This window comes from Gasterosteus aculeatus, chromosome 12 (assembly GCF_964276395.1).
Source record: "Gasterosteus aculeatus chromosome 12, fGasAcu3.hap1.1, whole genome shotgun sequence".
Taxonomy (NCBI): Eukaryota; Metazoa; Chordata; class Actinopteri; order Perciformes; family Gasterosteidae; genus Gasterosteus; species Gasterosteus aculeatus.
The window spans coordinates 5,947,472-5,961,326 of NC_135700.1; the positions used below are offsets into that span (position 1 = coordinate 5,947,472).

The 13,855-nt window shown below is 45.9% G+C and overlaps 1 protein-coding gene across 1 annotated transcript in view; it reads right to left on the minus strand.

Annotated features, from left to right (window-relative positions):
- Positions 1-13,855, minus strand: part of igf1rb (insulin-like growth factor 1b receptor) — a 36,277-nt gene that overhangs the window by 19,503 nt on the left and 2,919 nt on the right. The window contains exon 2 of the mRNA XM_040198005.2: positions 9,604-10,170. Coding sequence (XP_040053939.2) covers positions 9,604-10,170 — 567 coding nt within the window. The remainder of the gene's footprint in view (positions 1-9,603; positions 10,171-13,855) is intronic.

Here is a 13,855-nt window from a genome sequence, read left to right on the forward strand (position 1 = left end):
GATCACAGCGTTCATAAGAATATTGATTCATTAACATTCAGTCTCATTCACTGTGCACTCCAGCCGTTTGACTTAAATGAGTCTACAGAACATTCAGCTGTAATTTCTCTTTGATTCCTTCAGGCTTCATTAGGACAGATATGATTAAGATACGTGTCTTTTATTCCCATAAAACTACACACACACACACACACACACTACAGTGTTTCCACTACTACTCAATAGCGAGGGGGGGCCCCTATTAGTATAATTTCCGAGTAAGCACCCCCCCCACACCTAAAGCAACATTTCATTTTACTGCTGTGAACACGTCAAACTATTGTCCCAGCTTCACGCATAATCATTATATTTAAGCAGATACACAATGCTGTAGTCATGCTCAACACAACAGAAGCTTCCAGAGCAACAAATAACTTTTTTTTAAAGGATTAGGGCCTCGACAGGTAACGGATGGATAGTCCCAAACTCCACACACGCACACACGTTCCTGTGCACTGAATATGGGGAGTTAAACGGGACTGGTACCGTCTGCTCAGACTGAACAAAAAGCTGATGACGGACAGAAGACAACAATATAGCAGTGTTTTCTAAGCAGAACAGAGTGGGTTCTGTTACAGCCAGGGAGTCAGAGTGTGTAGGTTCAGTCAGTCATTCAGAAAACTCAGTCAGTATTGTGTGTGTGTCTCATCTACAGGCCAATATGCGTCAGCAGAACAAAGATCTGCAATGTTACGGTCCATTCACATCCCTCCATGGCTGGACAGCACGGTCCTGTTCACCTGTGGAGCCTCGCAGCAGATGACACCGACATCGGCAAAAACCAGTCGGTCGGTTCAACCGCTCGGATGCATCAGACAGGATGACAAAGAGCAGCCAGTCAACCTGGATGGCCGCGGCGCTCTTGCCCAAAGAATATCCAGTGGATTTGCTTTTAACATGTCCACTATTTGGACGGAAAGAATGATTGGGAAAAGTCGAGAGGAGGCTTAGTTACCGTCAGCTGGCGCAAAGGAATCCTAATTCGATGACTCATAGACAGCCACACCGGGTCCCGCCCTCATTAAATTCATGAATGAATCATGAACAAGAGGACGCCCCTCCCCCATTCCAAAAAGGCTTTTGTGACACCAGTTAGCGGAATCAGACGCCTGCTGTTTAGCGCAGTTGGCACAGCGTTGCTGGCGGGACCATCCGAGCGCCGGGTTGGATTTCCTTCAACCCCCTCAAAGTATGTGAGGACACTTCCCATTGGAGATTGGAGTCTGACGCTTCCTGTTGATTATTACACTCTGTTGGGGGGGGGGGGCAAACAGGGCTGTGGTGACACCGCTGCCGGTCAGCTTGTAACGTAACACTGAGACGGGCTGCGGTTACTGAGACTGTGGACGGGATGTCATTGCTACGCTTGGCGGGTCATGTGACACGGCACAAATACAGGCCAGCTGTGGGGATTCCCAGAGTGAGCCCCCCAAGAGGCACTTCTGCAGCAGCAGGCTGGACAGATTGTAGAGAAACACACATATTCGACTTCTGAAATCCCTCTGAGACCTTCTTTTTCATTCTTTTTCTTTATCCAACCATCATTACTTGATAGTCAATGAAAACATGGTAAAATACTCTGTTAAAGCATTGCAATTGGCCTTGAGGAACTTGTTTGGGACACGCACCTGCCCGATCAACTCCGACTAGAAGAAAGAACCACAGAAAAAGGAGTTGCGCTCCACCCCGAGCTGGTTGACCTGGGAAACACAACACAGATCAAATGCACTGGTCCCCAGAGGCTCCAGAGGTCAGACAATAGCAGGGTGGGTGCGGCTCACAATGAGCAATTGCGTGAGCTGTTCCCAGATACCACAAAGAGTTGAAATAACAAATGGCCAAATGGTGCTTCAATAGTATTTTTTAATACTATTTTATCATCCGAAAACACCCCAGTTCAAACACAACTGCAGTTGTGTGAGTTGCGTGTGTGTTCGTGTTTGTTTTTGCGTGTGTTGCACGATAGCATACACGCAATTGGAGGCATCTTGATCTTGAAAAAAAAAAAGCTGGCTGATGCAATGACATTATTTACATTTTAGGAAAAGTAAAAGATGAACATACGTCCCTACAATGTGTTCTTAGTGGCATTTTTACTGACAGCTCCTCTCTAGGGACTGTGGTAGGAAAGTAACCGTCCCACCCGAAAATAAATAATAACGAGTCGGTCAGCTCTCCTCCGTCTACTTTGAGTCAAATGCAGTTCGTTTTGAAGTGGGTGCATATTTCTGTTTTTTGGGATATTCAAAGTCTATGGTCTTGGGAAATCCTAATTTTGTTGACCACACTGACACACACACACACACACACACACACAAAATGAGTTGGCCACATTCCTGTGTCTTTGTGTTTGTCTTTACTTGGCAGAAATGTCTTTGGAATTTGAGGGAGAGGACGAGGAGTCAGGATTTCAGATTCCCGGCGGATTGTGCTGAATTCTTACACTTTCTTTCTGGAGCTTCAAAACGTTTTGGGAAACTTGTCCGAATTCAAGGCACAGAGGTTTTTAACGCAGCCTACGCTGACGAGAGACTCACACACGGTTCTGATGCCTTGCAGCTTGCATGAAGACGGGGACGTATGTGAATGTGTGATCAAAACAACTATGATCAGAGGTGGACTGAAACAACAAGAGGTCAGTGAAACAAGGCTGTTTGTGTTGTTGGTACAACCAGCCTGAATGGAGCAGGTCACTAGGGACTAAATACTTGTGTCTACTAACCAAACCGCCGGGAGGCTGTTGACACCATTCGACCTGCGGGTGACCCTTCACTAAGCCGCTGCACGCTTGGTTACTGTTGCTGGGCCTGTAACATTTTCACACTGTGCAAGTCAAGACGGTAAGCAAATGTGTCCAGACCCACTTTAACATTTCAATTTGACAAGTTGTGTGGAGGAAACAAAAAAAACAGTGTAGGAACACGTTGGTGTATTATTTAAGCTACACTTACTGATCGGAATGACTTCCTGTAGCCATTGATTACCCAACACAAATATACCACATCCGGCTTTTACACTGAGCGTCATCCGTACATCAACCAGTGCTAACATTTACGTTTTTTTGGCATCTTTGGGGGCTTTACGGAAGGCGTCCGACGCACGTGTTGAGAAGAGGCCCATCTTAGACGCGCGTCTGTCTGTATAAAGTGGCAGTACAGCCTCAATCATCACAGGCAAAACAACAACATCATCATTGTACACAATTTGATAAATGGATCAACAGTTGATGCTTTTGTTAAGGGTTCTTGTCAGACAAAAACAGACCAGCGGTACCTCAATTCCACGTGAACAGTCCGACTCACCGGACGTTTTTAACACTACTGTGTCAAGGCAGAACGAAATGATGGGAAAGAGCCTTCATAACAAAACATGAGCTACTGCAACCGGCCTCAAAATCCACAAACAAGAGACTCCTCTCGGTCCCCGGTCACGGCTGCTGCCGATCCAACGGTGTTAACAGAGCACAATTAAAGGCCACATAATTACAGAAGGCACTTCAACGCAGCCAAACCAGTAATGTTCTCTTCCAGGAATTCCAGGGATGGGTGTGACTCCTCCCTAAAAGTAGGCATGGATGTGCCTGGTTTACAAAGCAGTCCCTGTAATTACCAGCCCTGACAGCCGCTGGGTTCTGGGTCAGGGGCGCATGACCAGTTGTGCACCCATTAAGTGTTTGGAGTCTTTTTATTTATTTATTTTCGACGACCAATAGCTGCTTTTAGAATGTCCGCTGTGGGTGGGAACAAAGGACACAATAGCTTTACAGACGTCATCCAGTGCTATAACATTTTTACAATAACCAGACCTGCAAACTCATAAGGGGTGAAAAAGGTGACACAGTTGGGGTGCGACATGCAGCCCGGGATTATTTTTATTTTATTTTATTTTTTCAAAAAGTGAGCTCATGTCATTAATCATTAAAAATTAGGCCCGGGTGCAGTTTGCTTTTCTTAAACAAACTTTACGTTTACGTTTGGCCATAAACCTATTATCTATTTTACGAGTATCTAAAAATAGGAATTGACGCATGTCCAGTTTTGACATGCAGGTGAGAAGTTTTACGATAACAGCACAGATTCCTGGGTAACATTTACTTTCTATTCGGCTCGTACCGCTTTACCGCATGACCACGTAATATTTATTACGACCCTTCCAGATTTATCACAATGTCAGATAAAAGGGCTCAACTGAATTGTCCATTAACTGATTGACAAAAATTTTGATGCTCCATTAATGCTCCATTAGTTTGACTAGGGGGTAGAGCGGGTGTGCTGGGGACTGCAAGGTTGGTGGTTCGAGTCCCGACTGCCCTATGTCTCAAGTCGAAGTGTCCCTGAGCAAGACACCTAACCCCTAATTGCTCCCTGGGCAAATTGTGAAAAGCCATGGGTTTAAAGTGTAATGCAAGTCGCTTTGGTTAAAAGCGTCTGCTAAATGACCTGTAATATAATCTACAGAACAGGTTTGAAATGAGCTCCTTCAGCATGCCATCACAGACAAAACCCTGTTTAGAGATACGTCAACGTGGAAGGGATTTCTGTCACAGGCTTCAATCCCTAAAATGACACGCGTGTGCAGATTGAGTGAGTGAATGAGTGAGTGAGCGTCCGTACTCAGCACATGGTGGCATGGGGCTAATCACAGCAGAGATTAGACAGACATCAGCGGAAACTAGTGGTCACTAGGCTCCCTTAAGCGCTAAGCACTCGGTCACTTAAGTCCGATTGTCTGGATAACACAACGTGACGTCACTGCCTGAGCCGGGCTTCCCTCCACGCGATTTACTCCAATCAGGAACGCCCGTTCCCTCCCCGGCTGTTCCCTTCCATATTTCACCCCCGCCGCGTTCTTTCAAATCCTTGTTTTGGTGTGGTTTGTTTTGCAGGTGCTCCGTCACGCGTTCCTCCATACCTTTCACAGCGCATTTGAGAGATTACTAAAGTCATTCTTTCATTCATGTTTGGGTAACATCCAATCATTCTTGCTGGTTCAATGGACCCCCCCCCATAATTTTGAACAGTCTGCTCCTCAGTTGGTATGTACAGTATTTTGTTGTTTGATACAGACAATCACTTCCCCGCTGACACGCTTTCAGTCCCTCTGCACTCCTGATGTGCTCACAGAGTACTACGCCTACGGCTGATGTCAGACCCGCACTTACAGCTGAACACACAACTCACTCCTCTCAGTTATGAGACTCTCCTCCACAGACCCGCCAGACAGCTGATGGCGTGTCGCCTGCATGTCAGCTAATGCACCGTTTCACCGCTTATGGCGCGGCAACGTTGTTAGCATTTTATTTTTATTTTTTACATGAGTAAAGGAAACACAAAGAAATTGTAGTGCGACTTTGTTCCCTATTTACCCCATCAGCACACAGCTGAGGAAGAGGCATATTAAAAGCCACTGCGGTAAAGGGTACATTGAACATGAGTTGTTGTCTCTTAAACACCATTCAGGTAATCAAGTAATATGGAGGCCTTTGTTAAATCTTTGGCATCGCAGAATAAGCAACTTTAAAAGTCTCATTCTGGGACACGACATTTCTTTTCTGTTACACAGACAAACACTGAAATCATCGGAGCTCGATGCCCGGAGAAATACTTCCCCTCCAGTATTATCTCAAAGTTTTAAATGATCTAAATGTGACCCGGTTCATTTCCGGCTGTGTGAGTGACATCAGCGGACAAAAAGTGAAACATGGACCCACGCTGTCGCCTAGCAACGCAAATCTGTTGATAAACAGACGGGTGAATGCAGATATTCTCAGGGCAGACAGCATGTCGACGTTGAAGCGTGAACATGTTGTGGTGGTAACACGGAGTACATGCCCAAACCCGCAAATAAGCACAATAAGTCTCCTATAAGTACATCTTTTGACAATGAAGCCACATTTGAAAAATTATTTTGTAAGTGCTTACTGCTAGACAAACCACAGCGTCTCTGAAGCAGCTTAAAGCACACATCAGCCACTGTTTACATCATCCAGATGTATGCTATGAGCTAATAGCGACCCAGGTCTTGTATTCATTTCTCAAAGAAACAGCATTATTTTCATGTGTGCGGACTAGAAGTGGTTAAGTAGCTCGTTGCTGTTGTGATTTACAGTGAATCGTGTGGATTTTATGCCCACTACCGGCCCCAGACAAAGTTTTGGAATTTTTCCAAAACAAAAATCACATGGCAGATCATAGCAGGCACTGACCGTAGCCAGAAAGGAGTCTTTTTAACACCAGATGCACTGCGGTGTCTTTTTCAGTTCACACTGATAGTTCAAGAGGCATAAACGTTAGAAACGTGTTGCCCTACTTGAATTAAATCCTGAGTGGAAACACCATTACAACTAAATGCGCTGAAAAAAAGAGCGTTCGATCTTGCTTCAACCTCAGATAATCCGTACAGTTTAATGTCTAAACCCTTCAGCCAGGGGTTAACAAAAGACCAAAAAAATCCATCCAGTAAATCCTTGAAGACCCACTTTGTACTTTAATGATGTGCTTTCATCCCCTCAGACCAAACAAAGTACCGGAAAAACATCCCCCATGCTGTTCAATGAGAGAGCGTGTGTGTGTTTGAACGTGTGTGTGCGTGCGTGCGTGTGTGTGCGTGCGTATTTCCCAGCATGCACGGACACGGCTCTTCTTTAGAAGAAGCCCATGAGTTATGAACACCCTAACCAGATTTCCCCCAAAAAACAAATGAGGGAAGTAAACATGGGAGAATGTAGCCCCCACCACCAGGACGAACAACAAAGAAAAAACACTGCACTTTCCCAGGGAAGAAAAACAGGCATTGAACCCGCTTTCCCTTGTAACATTTTTATGAATGAGTTCTGGCTGAAAGGAGGTCTTTTATAGTAACTCAATGAAAACACTTTCCCCTTGCGTCATTTATTGAGTCGGTAAATGACCGGGGTTCTGGAAACAAAATGCCTCCGGATCCGAAGCAGCACGAGAAGGGGCCTGTGAGCCCGGTGCACCCTCCAACCACAGAGAAGCTTACTGATGGAGGCCGTTATCAGCAGAGACATCGGGTTGTTGCTCTTCTGTTGCGTTTGCTGATGCTGGGACAAACGGACATAGTTCCGTGGGCATTAACACGCGAGATTGGAGAGCTGAGGGGAGGGAAGGGGGGGGGTGGTTTCCAGCACCACCAGACTTCTCCAATAAAACCCTCAATAAATAGCGTGACAGTGCAGCCTCTGCAGCGAGAGCGGTGGTGTCCTGTTGTTTCGGATCAATGATGAATTAAAGGAGGCGGAGACAGCAGATGATTGTCCCTTTGCCCGGGCCGCCGCGCCCCCCCTCCCTCCCCAGGTCAGCTGTTAATTCATCTCCGCTTCTCGCATTTTTTTTGTCGTCTTAAACCGACTGACCAAAAACGTAGGAAGATTCCAAATGAACCCAAACACACCCGCCGTGGTCAGGCCAGCTGGCCTGCAACCATGAGGCTTTGAAAGTGTGGTGAAATCATGTATTTTCTGTATTATGTGAAAAGGCCGCCTAGTCGGCCGTGATGTCATATTAGTTTAGAGACTAAAATTAAGACTTTTTTTCTATCGTAGATACTCGCGCCAGGTGTGAGCGTTGTGCTTTGAGGCTTCGCAGGTAGTTTGTTAAGTGCTCGATTAAATTGAGCTACAAGTTTGCAGCAACTAAATTGAACTTATTGCTTGGCGCCAGCACTAGTACTCACAGTGCAAGAGCGGGTTTAGTAGTCGCAGCGGAAGGCCGAGCAACATCGCTAGAAACCTGCTAATCTCCCGAGGAGTAGTAGACGTACTAATAATAACGGCAGCAGCAGATGGCGTCGGAGTTGAGGCGGTAGTATGAGAAACAGTAGAAGCAGCAGCTGTCTGACGAGGACTGGTAATAGACGTATTACTACCAGCCAAGGCATTTAGTTGTTGGCTATTTAAAACAAAAATATCCAATTCCTGTCCTTCACAGCCAAGGCTGCCTGCGGAAAAAAAGAAACGTTTTGGTTTTGACGGAGAGCGAAAGGTGGCGGTGCACAGAGCGGTTACACTTGACCTCTTCACCACAGACCGGTTTATACCGAGGAAAAGCCTTTATGTCCTATTAGCATCAGAACAGTCCAATAAAATCCTGCACTACATGAATCTACCGATTAACTTTTACCACCAAGTTCTGACAGCGCGAGATCACCTTGGGGAGGATACAAATGGTCACAAGAATGAGCACTGTGTTGTCAAGGCAACGCAGCTGCCTGGATGTTGTTGAGTCGTTGCCGCGGCGGCAGGAAAGAGGACAGACGGGTGGCCTTCTCGCATGTGAAGACACAACGTTAGATGGAATGCAATTAAGTGTGTCTACTCTTTGGAGTACACGTTTTAAAAACGTTTTTAAAACGTTATACTTCTACAATGTTCTAAAGAGGTCATTATTGTACTTAATGTTTGTCGACCAGCTAAATGTTGAAATGGGAAATCCTGGATAATCATTACTTCTCCTTTTAATTCTAAAAGTGTATTTCTATGCTCATGTTTCTGAATGTAAGACATTTACTTGTAACAGAGTATTTCTACACGCCGATATTTGCTACTTTAAAGCATAGAAGAGGAGAGAACTCTAGTTTATTGTGGACTCTCTCTCGCTCTCTCTTGTTTTCTTGCTGACGTGAAAACAAGCTCACGTCTTCTGCCCCCTGGTTTCTCTCCCAGCATGACGCCGCTCCAGGATAACACAGCGATTTGGCTTGGACGACGGGGACAGCGTGTGTCTGTGGGTGCATGCGCATGCACGCGATCTGGGACCAGTACCGCGACCATGTGACGAGACCGAAAACATCAACATGCTGAGTCTGCAGCGAGGCGCCAGTCACCAGGGAAACAACTCGGCCAGACACACACACACACACACACACACACACACACACACACACACACACACACACACACACACACACACACACACACACACACACACACACACACACACACACACACACACACACACACACACACACACAGTCAGCCAAAACATGTTGTCTGAAAGGAGTCATCTTAAACGCTGCAGTTATAAACAGAAAGTTGAAACTGTTGGTTTCAAACCCATCGCACCCTGGAGGGGTTTCATTAGGCTCGACACGCTTCAATTTGGGTTTTTTGAGCAGATCTGCATTGAATCGACACAAGACATCCGAATACATTAGCCAATGCCTTTTTTGAGTATGTGAATACACAGTGTGTCATTTGTCAGCCCAGTAGAAGATGCTCGCTCGATGGCGACATTTTTTTCCTTTTCTTCGCAGACCTGAATAAACAGATATATTACAGCAAAGATCTGCAAGACAAGCCGATCAAGCCTAGCAACACCCCCCCCCCCCCCTCCCTCCCCCCAACACTTCCCTGCTTCCCGGCAGCCAAAACACACCAACCGGAGCAGTTAAAGTGACAGGTAGCAGGCCCCAGCTGTAAGCACATGGCCGTTCATTACAAATTCACAACCAAATCAGGCCAAAGGCATGACTTTGCACACTTAAATCCCTGGGAAGCATTAATTTGTGCGTTTGTGTGTGTGTGCGCGTGGAGGTCGGCCTTACCTTTTTGGCAGTAGTTGGAATTCCAGCAGCGGTAGTTGTAGTTGTTGTTGAACATGGTCTTCCTGCACTGGGGGTTGTTCTCCATGATGCCCGGGCACACGTCGCTGCACTCCTTGGACTGCTTGTTGCCGGCGATGTAGTTGTTGAACTCGGCGTCCAGGATGAGCGACCAGTCGATGGAGTCCAGGTAGCAGAGCTCGGGGTTCTTTTCGATGCGGATGGCGCCGCGGGTGATGTTCTTCAGGTTGTGCAGGCCGATGTCCTTCAGGCTGGTCATCTCGAAGATCACCAGCGCATAGTTGTAGAAGAGGTTTCGCCCGCGTATGACAGCGAGGTTGGGGAAGAGCGTGCTCAGGCTGTCCAGGCCGGACACGCGGAACAGCAGCAGGTAGTCGGTGATCATGGTCAGCTTGGGGAAGCTGAGCGAGCTGAAGTCGTCCTGCTGGACGTTTTTGTTGTTCTTGTCGCCGATGAGGAGGATCTGCAGGTAGCCCTCCACCACCGTGCAGTTTTCCAGGCGCCTGAATTCGATGATGTCATTCCCGATGTCGATGCTGGGGCCGCAGACTACAGAGGGGGGGGGAGGAAGAAGTGACAAAAAGCAATGGGGGTGAATGCGGGGGGCTGTTGTCCATCAAATTCACCCCCAACGTAAACATCATTTGAGGTTCTGCAGACAGTTGTCATCAAAAGTCTAAAAAAATGCACACACACACTTTTAAGCGGAGCAATTAACAATACAATACTCTCTATTTATAAAGCAATGCTTGTTTGTGCATTCTCCAAATATTGACGGTACACTTGAGCTGCGCGGTTGTTGACACAACATGTTTTCCTGGCAGTTCGCATTCTCAATGGCATCTTAATACGACGTGACGAAGTAAACACGCGCGCCGGGTTCCATTCAAGCTCAGGTGAGCGCTGCACTCGGGTTTACAAAGCCGACGCTCTCGTGTCCACTTCATACGAGGCTGGCTTTTGCTTTTATCAAGCTTTCACACCACAACGCCATCAAAAGCATAGAAACTATTCCACTTTCAAAAGACACTTCAGAAGTGTACACACTCGAGTTTCGATCATAAGTGTGTGACAAAGAGAAAAGTACATCATCACAGTCTGTGAAACACAAGCCAACACTTTGGGTAACGACTCTGTGGCGGACAACAGTGCCGTCGCTAACGTGCTGGTGTTATATGAACCGGCTTGTTAGCATAGTCAAAAGGTTAAGCGCAATCAACAAAGAATGAAAGGGTCACGGTCAAGCTAATCCATTTTGTGCTGGAGGTCACTGAGGTCAAGTCAGAAGTCATATTTAAAGCTCTTCAGCATCGGCTTTACTTTTCAGAATTGCAGGTTGACGAAGGGCCGGGCGGTTCAAGCAGTACACCGGTGTAAGATTTCCGTCCGGTCTGAATTTCTCACGTACCGTTCATACCGATGTTACACCATAACAACTGACGTTGGTCTTTGGCAGGCGGCAGAATTTATTTTTACACGTTATGGAGGAGCACCAGGCGGTCAGAGCTACTTCTCTTACGTGTGTTGAGATTGAGTCATGGTTATAACTTTATAACGACAATGAAAACCCCACAACGAACACGCTTTAAAGAGGGTAAAACACCACGACACAACAGCTTGTGACACATAAACAATTTGTAACACTAATAATTGGACCTTTATTAAATGACTCCGCCGAACTGCATGCATGAAAACAGGGAAACGAGCGCAACGAGGGACCAGAGATGCACAAACACAACGTGTGCCCCAGAGAGGAGCCGCGTCTGCTCGGAGGGTTTTGGGGTTTTGGAAAATCTGACGTAAGTTACGTTAAATCAGGCAACAATTTACTGCAAAGTCTGTCGAGCCTCTGGTGGCAACAGCAGCAGCCGCAACAAGCTAACGCGCCTCCCAACACTCCTTTTTGGGGTCAATAGAATTAATGTCTACTTGAAAAAGCAATACGGTCACATACTTTCTTTCTAAATACCGCGATGTGGACTTTTGGCCGTACCGCACAGCCTGGGATTTTGATCAAAGGACGGACAAACTAAGACAATTGTCTGGCCTTTGATGGGAACTAAATGTAAAAAAAAAAAAAAATTCAGGGTAAAATAGTTTTGTTTACATTTGTTTTCAGCCACATGAGCAGTACTTTGTAAATAACAAAGACGGACAGTAGACTGATTCCATTTAGAAGCAGAAATACTTTGAACCCAAAGACGCTCAAAGCAAGTTCGAGAAAAGAGACAGAGGACACTGCTCTGAATCCAAACCTGCACAGGGAAAACGTCAGCCGGTGATGACGGGGCGGGGGGCTTTTTCCAACTTGTGCTTCCACTTATTTGCTGTGCTCTAAACGATACTTGGCCTGAAGCCCCAACAGCAGCCACAGAAACACACAGGCCATTATCGTACATCACCGTGAGGATTCAGACATCAAAAGCTGGTGGGAAGCTGGTGAGTCACACCGAGCAGCTCACAGGCATTCACACAAGTGCTGCAATGCTCACTGCACAGTTGTGCTGCATGAAGGTGAGGAGAGAGGGCATGACACGGTAACATCTACTTTATTAATTAATACACGTTAGGGCTGCTATTGCAGGTTTAATATGGGGAAATAAAAAACTTTTTGGGATTCATGGGATTTTCCTGAAGGCAACAGCCGGAGTAATGAGCCGACAAATGTGTTCCCACAATAGATGTCGCACAGCGGGGCCGTGGCATCACTCTAAAATCTAAGAAAATAAGTAGCAGGGACGCAGGGAACGCTGGAGCCAAGAGACATTGTTGTAGGCCGACTGCAACGGTTAGAATCGCACCAGGTTTTGGGGTTGTGGAAGAAAACAAGATCTGCAGGAAACCCAAGTTTATGACACTTTTTGTTCATCATCTCTGCACCACTTTTATGATTTTGAAAGTCATTAGCCGGTAAACAAGCAACACTCGGGTTAAATGAGCACGTGGTCACAGAAGCAGGGGGTTATGGAGCCAAATCATTTTAAAAACAAACGTGAACCTGAAAGTTTTGTTGCTGAATATTGAAAAATACAAACAATGTATTCAAAATAAAAATAAGACTCAGTTCTATATTTTTTTTTTAATAAAATATTTTTTTTCAATCACCGAATATCATTTCGATATTCAGTGTATTGTATTTTTCAGTTGCAGATTTTATGTTTTCGGACTCAAATCTTATGTTTTCACTTTCAGAAGTCACTTGGAGGCTTCAACGCAACAGGTGCATTTACCAACACACTTTGTATCATAGAACACAAAATGTATTTTAAACTTGTGTCAACCAGACTTTCAAAATATATGAGATGAGAACTAAAAGTGCAGAAATTATAACTTATAGACAAAGCTAGATTGATTCTGGGCTACTGTGGAAACCTCGACAGCTCATTCTGGAGCACTTTTAGACTCGTTACTCGATTCAGTCTGCCTGTCTGTGACGACATCAGTAAGCAGCGGCAGCCGCGTGAACAACAAAACACAGCGTGGAGGAGACGACTGCGAGCGAGACATTTACAAACCAACTTAATCGATCCAGCGCGTGGAAACATTTTGGCTTTTGCAAACACGGAGGTGTTCTGAATTGATCCAAACATGTGTAATTATTGTGTAATGTTTACATTGAAAATGGTTGCACTTCATTCAAATAAAAAGGTTAATACATTTGCCATTAATGTTGTTTGCTTGTTTATAATAGCCATAATTAATTTAAACCTGATTCCCTTACAAGAAACAACAGGGATCTCGATTTCAAGTCACTGAAATTAATCGTTCTAAATTAGCACAGATCGTCCATGAATCGAATCGGCAACCATGACTCGCGATTCGAATCGAATCTTTACACCCCTAATATACGTACATACATACACGTCTAGATCGCCTCCCCCTAAAAAACAAAGACAAGTTTTATCCCCATATTTTCCCACAGTCAACAAACTTTCCAACGATCAACCCAGTGGAGCCGTGGCTTGTACCGAAGCCCGCCTCAAACGTGATGAAGCCTCGTCGCTTGGTTCTCGCATGGGACTGGAGGGGCCTCCGGGGAGCCGTTGTGAAATGCCTCTGGCGTGATTTAAGGCCGGCGGGCCGTGAGCCGGCGTGCCCTTCTAATATACTTGTCAGCGCACACTGTCAGCAGCCTTCAGCGAGCTGCATACCTGTTAATACAATTCCAGACCGCCGGGCCTGTCAGACGCAGCCCAGGCGCTTTCACCCCCGGTGGTCCTTCCCGGCATGGACT